This window comes from Coloeus monedula (genome assembly GCF_965178545.1).
Source record: "Coloeus monedula genome assembly, chromosome: Z".
In the NCBI taxonomy this organism is placed as follows: domain Eukaryota; kingdom Metazoa; phylum Chordata; class Aves; order Passeriformes; family Corvidae; genus Coloeus; species Coloeus monedula.
The window spans coordinates 12,651,887-12,663,338 of NC_138822.1; the positions used below are offsets into that span (position 1 = coordinate 12,651,887).

The window sequence follows — 11,452 nt, forward strand, 5'->3', positions numbered from 1 at the left end:
CAATACACACCACCAGCCAGTGCTGTTCACTAAAGGGAGGTGATGGCGGGATTTCAAGGAGGAAAAACTACACAATGGGAAAATATTTGTCAGATTTTCTAATACCTCCCTTTCCAAAAGAACAAATTTGAGCAAAAGGTACAGGCAGTCAGAAATAGTTAAAAAAACCAAAAAAATCTGCTGAAGGAATTATGTGAAATGCTTGAGAAAGCACACTGACTTCTAAACACCAGTATTTGCCTAGGATTAAAAGTGTTTGGAGTAATTTGAGAACAATGTAACCAAATACTTTCATATGTTACTAACTTATTATTCAATGTTTACATAAAAGAGGGAAAGAAAATGGGAATTACAGGGCTATTTACCAAACTTATCTGCAAACAATTAATAGTAGAACTTCCACATTATTAGCCATATAGTTAATAAATGTAATTCCATAATGATGAACTGTCTGGTTTAAATTTGTTCTAACAATCCTGCTGGTGAAAATGGTTGCCCATATATATAATTATATTTTAGGTATAGAATTGAATCTTACTTTCTCCATAATTTTGTCTTAACTGTCTTAGTGAACTAAGTATTTTCCTGAGAAAAAGATGACAGACATTTGCTTTTTAGACTATGACATATCTTATCTACGGTCAACTTCTGCTTAACTTTTAGCTCTTCTGAAAAAGTAATTCTTGGATAGTTCTACTGTCATAGTTCTCTCTGTTTTAAAGCAGAAATGCAACCCCTAACAAAGCAGGAGTCAGTATGAGGTAGAAAGTTGGATCAGTTCTTTGTAAAACCTCTGAGATTTTATATTTGTAACTACTTGAATTAAAAATGGAATACAGATATAAAATAGTATGAATTCTTCATGCTGTAGCATGAAAGATTTATTATATAATCCATCTTCATAAAAAATAGCACACAACATCAATACGTTGGTAACATTATTTTAATGATCTACAGTATAATGAAGGCAAAAAGACTATGTCAAAAGCAACTATGAGAAGTCATCAAATTGGGCCTTACACAATGTTGACTAATCCAGCTCCGTTGGTAGTTCAAGATACTTGGAATACTGAAGTTTGTACAGAGATGTAAAGTGATACACTTCTGTTCAGCACTATATTATTACTCAGTGATTAAGCAGATTAAAAATAAAAAAATTTTAGTACCACCTCCTATTCATCAAAGTAAGTGGTAAGTAGCAAGAAAAAACAGCTTTCAGTACTATATCCACTTTGACAATACTATCAGTGCTAAAGGCCTCTTTTTTACTCAAGACTTTTAATCAATCTGGAATTAACTTCCACTGGCAGACTCCCCAGAGCTACTGCTGTCTCCCAGCGATCCCTGTATTTGCTTCTGTCAACCCCTTTTCAAGGGAACAGATGAGTACTGATGTAATTAAAATCATAATTGAAAAATATGTGTCTGCAGAGGCAACCATGGAACAAGAGAGATACACAGCAAGTTGTCAGCATCCCACAATCTAAAGGAAGAGCTCATAACTAGTATTTAATCCTTACTATTGGTTTGTATTTTACTTTATGACTACTACCTGAATTTTAAATGGAGAAAGAAGAATGGGAGGAGGAATATGGGAGAGAATGGTGGGAGCATGTGGGGAGCAATGAGGGATTAAATGCTATGGAGAATGGCAGGGAAGCATGAGGAGCAGAAGAGGGAAGAAGTGTGTGAAAAAGAGGAAAGAGGAGAGGAGGAGGTAGGAGGAATGAGAGAAGAATGGGAGAAGAATAGTGTGGAGAAATGGTGTGACAATAGGAAAATGGGGAGAGAGTAGGGAGAATGGGAGTAAGAATGGGTAAGAAGAAGGGAAGGAGTTGGGACAAAAGGGAAGTTGGTAGAATGCAAGGGATGAGGGAGAGGGGAAGAACCAGCAAAAAGGTAGGAAGGACAGAGAAGAAAAGGGATAGGAATAAGGCAGGGGAAGGATAAAAGGGTGTAATGGGGCAGGATGGGAAGAATGAGGGGAATATGGAGTGGAGCATGGGGGAGGACAGGGGGAGACTGGGGTAGAATGAGATAGGGTAAATGGAGTGGAGTCTTCACCTTTTACACTTCTGCCCTGCTTTTGCTTGCAACAAGTAATGCTGTGTGTGCAATCACTGCTATACCCTCTGTGGGCAGTAACTTGCAAGCAAATATGGTAAGGAGAGTTTTGTTTCTCTTTATTGCCAAGAACAGTGGCATGTGATGACCTGGCCTTTAATGACTCTGTTAGAAGAAGTAGCAATCAGAAAATTTCAATTCAAGTTAAACACACTAGAAATTTTAAAAAGTCTGAAAGGAAATACAGAAATAAAAGTTACTGAAGTATAGCATGGCTCTGAAGTCCTTCTATCACCCCATGAATTCCAGATCTCCTGTTTCTGTTATAAAAGTACTTGACGAAACAACATTAACAAAAGTTCAATTAAAAGATCAAAAAGCACAATAAACTTTTCATAGCTCAACAAAAATGCTTCTCTTACCAATTCATTTCTCCTCCATCAGGAAGAGAAAAATAAAAGAGGATTAATCTGATTTACAGATTGAAAAACAACACTGAATGCACTTTTTGTCAGGGGCAGGGGGAAGGTCTCCAGCTGCTTCTCATCTATATGCCATGATTCTTCATTTAGTTTACACTATTAAACTAAAAAACTCAGCTTTAATCTTAACTATTACAGTATGCCTTAGAGTAGATTCTATCATGTAGCATCCTTGATACAGTTTCAGACTCTGGCAAAACATAATCCCTCAGACTGGTCGTGGCCATATGGGTAGTAAATGTATCCAACATTTTTTCATTGGCGCCTACATTATTACGTCTTGTCACCAATGGTTTCTCGGGTTTTCAAGTAAATTGTTGCACATACTGTGGTTTGGAGCTGCTGAGATGAAGCCCTACATTTATCTGCATGCAGCCAAATCCTTTTTTGGAACTTTCTTTCCTTCTAATGAACTAACATCTGTTGAAAAAAAGAAACTCATGTTTCCAGAACACTGTACAGAAATGAGAAAAAACAAAACAGCACGACACTGCCAAGAAGCTATTGTTGCCAAATTGTGCATGATTTAAAAAAGCCTAGAAAATTATGGGTGGACAGAAGTGGGCATCATACCTGATCTGTCTTCATTTTGTGAATCACACCTTCTACATAATTCTGGGATGGTCTTGAGAGAAGTTACAGAATACTGTAAAAAAGGAAAAAAAATGCATAGAGGTAGTAATTAAAAAAGATAAAAAGTAAGATTTTCAAGAGGTTCAAATGTCATGGACACTAACAAAATCTACAGACCAAGGGTACTTCTGGCAGTCTGATGGTCTTCTTTGGTTGCATGAAAAAAGCAGATGGCACCTGCTGTTGTTTCCTACCTTGAGGCATACAAAACACACTTTCAAAGTTAGAGCAAAGCACCTCCTCACCTCAGATTTTTCCTTCCTGCAGGTCACCACCAAGGCACAAATACAATTCAACACGTGAGATACACTGGAAGTCAGAACACATCCAGGCTTCACCATAAACCTCAAGGGTCTCACTTTGCCCACCTGTGCATCTATTACGGTGGTTGCACTACAACCATCATCACGTTTAAAAATTAGAATTGGAGCTGTCACAAAACAGTACGTAAAAGAGATGCAGAATATTTGTGCTGTAAAGATCTGATTTCAGAGAGGGGTGTTTGTATCCACACATATCAGATGACAGGCTTGTTTCTCTAATGCGGGCTTTACTAAAGCAAACTTGTATTATTATTTTGATATGACAAAACACATCTGATATGAATCAGCATGTTATTCTCTGAGTTAGCAATTTAAAACCAGGAAAAAAACACCACAGGTGCCACAGGTATTTTACTAAAAAGAAATTTTATCTTTATAAACTTGTGGAATACCTTTGGAAAGACACAAGATCCAGTGTTATAAAACCATACATTCTGATATGCAGTTGCTTTATAAAAGTCTTCCTTAATCAAATGCTTAAATATTACAGGAATCTCCACTTAAACAAATGAAAATCATTATGTCTGTGAAAGAAATATCAATTACTTTGCTTATACTATTAAAAACAGTATTTTGGAAACTAAAACAGAAAAAAGGCATTTAGGATTAGCACAACTGAAATTTTTCTCAGAATACATAAACACCATATGTTTTCAAAGGAACAGATATTTTTAGTTATATATTTAGTTTGCTGTTGACCAATGAAGAAAAACAACTACATATAAAACCATATGAACTTTCCGCACACAAAAAAAACGGTGATACGTTGTTCTGGTTTTTGCTGACAGTTTCTCATTCAGTGTTTGACGTGTTCCTCAAGCACAGCTGGCCATCTCCTTCTAAATAATCTAAATTCAAGCTCATGTGACCAATTGCAGAGTAATTTACTTCTCTGGTGTGAGTTTAAGACTGTTACTCAAATGACTGTAGTTACTTCATGAAGCCTAGAAAACCTCCCAGGCCTTACTTTTTTCCTTGCCAACCTAATTCAGGGATTGAGAAACCTCAATCTCAAGAAGAAACCCTCATAAGTATTACCAGGATCAACACTGAACTTATTAATTAAACTGTGTAGCAGCACTCCAGATCTACCCAGTGATTCCAATCCCCATTAAACAAGGGGTTGTCTATGAGGCTGTGACTGCTTCAGGATGTGACAGCCTAAAGCAAAATAGAACAGAGCAGAGACAGGGAGAAGGATGCTACTAAAGAAAAGTTAATACAACTTAAACACAGACATGGACAAACACCATGTGCTGCGCTTCACTTTAGTTATTGTTTAATAAAGCCTGAGCTGTTTAGCTATACATCTTGCTATTTCAGCACAAAGACTTAGAATGCAATGTTGAACTGGTCTAGTAAGATTCTTAAAAGAATCCAAGGAGCATGTCTCCAAGGAATATGGTAGCTTCATAAGACCAGCTGTTGCAGTTTAAACTATTACACAGTTTGTAATTCAATTAGAAAGAAGCCTTTTGTATTCTATTGCCATGTGTTTTGTCAAGCAACTTCAAAAACAGAAAGCCATCTTTCTTTTTGCCTTTTTCCTGTTCTTTCTTGGAAGAATAGATTTTTTTCTGTTTCAACATTGCTTTAAAATGTATTCAGTTACCTTGTCCCACTGCCAAAAATCTATTAAATGTTTATAACTTTATTATGCATTTTAATATTATTGCTTTGATTTCATTAACATTTCCTCCCACTTACCTCTATCTTTAAAAAGATGTCTGCAAATCTACGTTTCTGCCTTCTGTATTTTGTGCAAAAATGTAAAGAACCAGCTTTTGGTCCAGGAAGCAACAAAAATTACTTTTTCAAGTGGACTTTTCCCAACCATGAAAACAATCCATTCCCAGCTCTTCCCACTAGAACTGATTTATTGCATACTCTAGCTCCAGTTCTAATCATCAGTACTATTTTCTAGCTTTTCTTCAACCATAAATTTCAAGGTTACACAGGACATCAAAAGAGGCTCAGATTGCAAGCCTTCCCTGAAACAGAATTTTAGACTTAATGTTTATTTAACAGCATTTGAAATTAATTACTTCCAACTCGTCATTCAATAATTTCAATTTTTTTTTGCATACAAAATTAAACACCACTTCTTGCATTTCACCAGTGGAGTAATCACATCAGCCAGAGTTGGGGGCCATGCCCAAGGGCATAACTGACAATGTAAGAGCTGAGCACATCATGTCACTTCGTTAGTCAAGGCTTACTGGGGTCTTTGGTATTTAATTAAAGTCTGTCATGGTTGATGGTGACATTCAGTAACAAACTAAGGGCTTGTTCCTAAGGTAATACATGTAATGGAATTTTTGATTACTGTTTGAGGTCTGGGTTCTTTTCCTGCATTTAATGCCTGCCTATGTCCAACCCAAAACAATGAATTCTAATAAACCCCTAATAACTTTGTATGAGACAAGAAGCAGTAACAAGCAAATGCAAGATATTCCCAGCTTTTTTCAACAGGCACTGCTAATTCAGGGAAAAATGGGGCTTCCCTCACAATACAGTACATTTGTTTGTTATGTAACACTGCACTACAGAATCTGAATTAATGCCAATGTTAACCTTTTAAATTTCACATGGTTTTCAAATTTTAATGCAACGAATTTTAAATAAAACACAGGAGAAAAAGTGGGTTTAATGTTTAAAAGTGTCTTTAATAGGGCTGCTCTGCTCTGTGCCACTTGTCCACCACTTGCAGATGCACTTGTGTCCAAGAAGTAACAGAAAGAAGAAATAACTGATTGTGAGTAGTAGCAGAGAAATATATACAAAACAGTAAAAAACCCAAGTAAATTAAGAAACAGAAGTTACTTTTCAACATTCTGTTGTATCCTAAATGGAGTCAAAGTGCAAAGTTGTATGCATAGTGTGACTCTCAGACCATATTAGCATAACCATGATACCTCCAAAAGCAAGAAGCACCACGGCCAACTCCTACTTTTTGCAGTATCAGAACTCATATCATTTACCGCCACTGGATCAAGTCACCAATGACTTTGTCCTGTTCTTAAATTCACAGCTCTTTGTTTCCATTTTGTTACTGAAAACAGGCACCCCCACCTTCCTACAGCTAATTTTTTTCCAAGTGTTTCCAAGTAGACAGTTTAGCAGTCTCATTTCAGTTTATTTGCTATAGTGGAAAACAAAATGTTTCATTGATACTAAAAACCTATTAAATTAGTAACTTTACAACAATTTATTCTCTTAATAATTTATTAACTGTGTAATGCCACCATCTTTCTGAGACATTTATATGGCAGTAGCGAGCTATATTGAGAGAAAGTAAAGGAACAATACTTGGCCTGATGTCGCAGGAAGATTTTTCTCAATAGTAGTGACAATTTAAGCAGCTTCCAAACAAAAAACAGAGAAGGAAAGAGATTAGACTGGTACTGTGCATGTGGGAAATATCACCTCCCCAAAATAAATGTCTTTCTTACAGCTGGGATGAGCATCTTTGGAGCACTGGTTAATTTTTGCTATGTGTTGTTGACAGCATCTTATATAGACACTTGATATGTTATTCTTCCTTTTAGCTTCAAAGTGGACCTATATAAACACTAACACTGTTAGAGGTACAAAATGAGGTTATTTTGTATTATTTCTGTAAACCAAAAAATAAAATAGTTGCAATAGTTGCTCAATTTGCCAGTGCAATATAAATCCTGCACTCCAATCAAAGAGTTAGGAACCCCTCAGGCAACTATACCAACAGCATAAAACTTCAGAGCAAGAATGAATTTACAGTGAAAATCAGGAGAAATAGGAAAAAGGTGAAAGTGTAAAAACATACATTTGATAATTTGTCTATCATTTAATGCAACTTAAAGGTCTCTTTTTTTCCCCCCCTTCCTTTCTGGGAGCAGTTATTCATGAAGAAATAAATGAAAATATTCAGCTGGGTTGCTTAATGTCACTGCAGACAGAATATTATTTTTGTTTAACATAAACAAGAGACCCAGAAACCTATTCTGCTGTCTGAAATACAGACAAATATACTGTACCATTTAGATCTTCTAAATGCATCATATTTGCATTCCAGAGCCCTGATGGAGTTGCTACTGAGATGTAGCTGCTAAGCCACCCTCAATAATATTTTAAAAGTCATAGCAGTCAGTCTCCAATAACTGGATAAAAGTGAGTATCACACTGATTTTTAACATAACTGATTTTGTTAACATTTTTAACATTTTAACAAGGATAAAAAGAAGAGCCTCAGGAACTACTAGCAGGTCAGCCATGCCTCAGTGCCCAGTAAGAGCATGGAACAGATCCCCCTGGAAATTATGCTGAAACATATGGATGGCAGAGAGGTGATTAGAGATAGCTAGCATGGCTCCACAAAGGGAAAATTGTGCCTGACTAAGACAGGGGCCTCCTACAATGGAGTGACAAGAGCTATGGATGTCATCTGCCTCAGCTTCTGTAAGGCCTTTGGCACACTGTATCCAAGTGCTACCTCCTCACCTCTAATTTGGAGAGATACAGCTTTGATGGATATGTGTACAAGGAGTTGGCCATGTCCAACAAGTTACAATCAACAGCTCAGTTTCCAAGTGAGACCCAAAAATGAGTGGTGTCCCTCAAGGATGCGTACTGCAACCAATAGTATTTAAAATCTTTGTCAAAGGACATTGACAATGGGATCGGGTGCACCCTTAGCAAATTTTCACATGACACCAAGCTGAGTAGTGTGGTTGATTTGCTGGAAGGATGGAATGCCATCCAGAGGGACCTTGGGAAGGGTTGTGGTGTGAGCCCACACGAACCTCAAGAAGTTCAACAAGATCAAGATCCTGTCCATGTGTCAGAGCAATGCCCAGTATCCATACAGACTTGGGTACAGAGAGTAGCCCTGCAGAAAAGGACTTGGCATACTGGAGGATGAACAATTTTACATTAAATGGCAATGCTCACTTGCAGACCAGAAAACCAATTGTACCCTGCTGCACAAAAAGCCTGGCCAGCAGGGTGAGGGAGGTGATTCTCCCCCAGACTTAATTCCTGTGAGAGTCCACCAGGAGTACTGCCTCCATCTCAGGAGTTGCTGGAGAAAGTCACAGAGGACTGTCTGCAGTCGGTGGGATCCCGTACTGGTACAGGCATGAAGAGGATGAGGAGGAGGGAATGGCAGAGACACTATGTAATAACCTGAATGCAAACCCCATCCTCCCCTATCCCCCTGCACTTACCAAGGTAGCAAGGCAGAGGACTCCAGAGTGAAGCTGAGACTGAGAAAAGGTGGGGGGGGGGGGGGGAGGGGAAGGTGCTTTTAGATTTTTCCTTGTTTCTCATTATCCTGTGCTGTTTGATTGGCAATAAATTAATTTCAGCAAGAGGAGGCTTTTTTGCCCATGACAGTAATTGCTGAGTGGTGTTCCTCTCCTTAAAGCACAAGCTTCTTGATGGAGTGGGAGTAACAAGAGTGGCTTGGTGGCCACCTGGCCACCTGGTGACCAGTCAATGTCAACCCATCACAATGAGCCTTGGAGCTACCTGATCTACCTATGAGAGGGAGATTGGAACTGAATGACCTTTGAAGGTCCCTCCCAAACAAAACCATTCTATGATTCTGTGATATTGGAGAAATGTACCATTTCCTGTTCTCATGTACAAATGCAACATAAAAAAAAAAAAAAGCAAAGGAAAAAAAACCAAAAACCCAAACTCCCCCCACCCCTTTCCCTGACTTACATATATATTTGCCTTTTAAAACAAATTCCTGTCTTTCTGTCTATCTTTTTGACTATTACACTTTGGTCAGTTTTGCTGAAATGGACTACATGGGTCTGGTCTGCAAACAGTGGCTTTCTAACAGAGGTACATTTGTAAGTGCATCATTTTAACAGCCTTCTTGCTGCCTATATTATCAGTCACTTTTCTGCACTGGATTAGAACCAGAGGGCTAACAGGAATAATATAATTTGCTAATACAGATGCTATGCAGCTGCTCTTACCAGAGCAGGCTAATGATAAAATGTGAAGGTCAGGTATTTCTAAACTGTGTATGATGAGATATGAGTAGAGCACTAGAGTAACCATGAATTCTCTTGTTGATCTGGGTTCTGGCAACAAATCCTTTGTTCTCTTCCCTGCTAAAGCAGGGAGTAAAACTGCTACCTCAATCATTTGTGATGTTTTTTACTCAATGTTCAGCTTCCACTGAAAGAACAGGCTATTAAAGCAGGCAGCCTGAGCTGTTCAGCAGAAAAGTGAGTAACCTAACCCACCAGTATGCAGCAACAGCCACAATGGGAGGGACATGGAAAGGTTACATCTATTATGTTTTACAGTTTTACAAAACTGAGTATAGAAACAGATACCAGGAAATAATTTAGCATATAACAGTAATAAAAAGAAAGTTGCCCATAATAAGGTATTCACTCAAGATTGGCTCATTGTCTTGTAATATTTTGGGCATTTGCCATATTCTGCTTTAATAAAAATTCAACAGTACAATAGGTAGAAAAAAAAATCCCTTCAAAAGGAATTTGTCAGTGAATAAAGCATCTGGAATGTTTTAAAATGAATCAAAAGTCCCAAATGCTAACGGGAAAACCAGGCCCTTCGTATTAAAAAAAAAAAAAAATTAAACTATAAAACTATGAAACATGTGGAAAGAGATGGTGGCATGCTTTCATCTAAAAAATAAATTTATAAATTCTCTTACAGGAGATTCAATTTTTGTATTCAAGTTTATTTTTGATAGAACATTAAATATATGAACAACTCAATTGCACAAAAAGCAGAAACACTGGCAGTAGTACTAGTACTGTGAATAATAGAGAAATACACAGTATCAGTGCCTCCTTTAAGAACACTAACAATGTAGACAGCAACACAGCAACACAGTAACACAGTATTTTTTCTTGCAATTACAGCTGCAGTTGTTTTTTTGTGACACTAAGGATCAGTGCTGCCTATGAATCCCTGGAAGTCTTTCTATCTCTTTCTGTACTCTATCACATCACACCTATTCATAAAATACTGCTGTACTGGGAAATGGCTACTGGTGAAAAGGGCAGAGGGGAGAGAAGCAGGTTTTTTACAACTGAAATACATTCAATTAAAGATAAAATTTTGGTGTCTAAGGCTAGGTCTACAGCACGTATAGTTCATTCAGGACAATGCAGGAGAGAAGCAGTCCAGAAATGAAACTAATTTAGTAATTTGATTTGCAAGTAATTTTTATTACCTGAAGGAGAGGAATCAAGTTTTCATTCCAAGCTTATCAGAGAGATTTCATTTACAAAACATCTGATCTTTACTTCTAAATTCAACCTATCTAAACATTCCTCTATATAAAATAAAACGAAGTGTGGTTTCCAACAACAGTGCTGCTTTTTACATGAGGACTTAGATATCTAAGGTTGTCTCAACTTGAACAAGTAAAATAAGACTTGTACTTACCGATATATCATCACTAAAATCTATTTCATCCAAATCAAGGTATTCAGGGGCTTCCATTATTCTTCTATGGACATTTTGGGCAAGTCAGCACATTAGTAAAGACCTAATTAAGAAAACAGAAATGGATTGCCTTTAGAGAGCCAAAATCACACAGAAGTGATTTCATATAGTTGCTAGATTACTGAAACATTTAACTTGAATCAGTATCATTCGCCACCTCTACTCCGCATATTGTGAAGAAGATATTTCAGTTTGGGAGAACAGCTAAGTGCTACTTGAAGTAGAAGTCAAAAATACTTTATTCAGCATCACTCAGTCCCTCCAGAAATTCAATACAGGTATAAAGACCTAAGCTGTTGAACATCCTCATGACCTTGCATAGTTGTGTTAATGATGTGCGGTGTCTTAAGGATGAGACATTTACCCACAGCAACTCCTGTTATCCTCTGCCCAAGATGGCAGAAAAGAACTGAGAATCCTGCTGTGCACAGACAACAAAATCCTATCACACCTTATCTCTGCTTACAA

General features: G+C 37.4%; 1 protein-coding gene across 2 annotated transcripts in view; it reads right to left on the minus strand.

The window, feature by feature from the left end:
• SNCAIP (synuclein alpha interacting protein) overlaps nucleotides 1-10,981 on the minus strand; it is a gene marked incomplete at both ends in the record, with an annotated part of 48,653 nt that extends 37,672 nt beyond the window's left edge. For both annotated transcript variants that reach the window (XM_082301826.1, XM_082301827.1), the window contains 2 exons: nucleotides 3,120-3,192; nucleotides 10,925-10,981. In XM_082301826.1, coding sequence (XP_082157952.1) covers nucleotides 3,120-3,192; nucleotides 10,925-10,981 — 130 coding nt within the window. The remainder of the gene's footprint in view (nucleotides 1-3,119; nucleotides 3,193-10,924) is intronic.
• Between the last annotated feature and the right edge of the window lie 471 nt (nucleotides 10,982-11,452).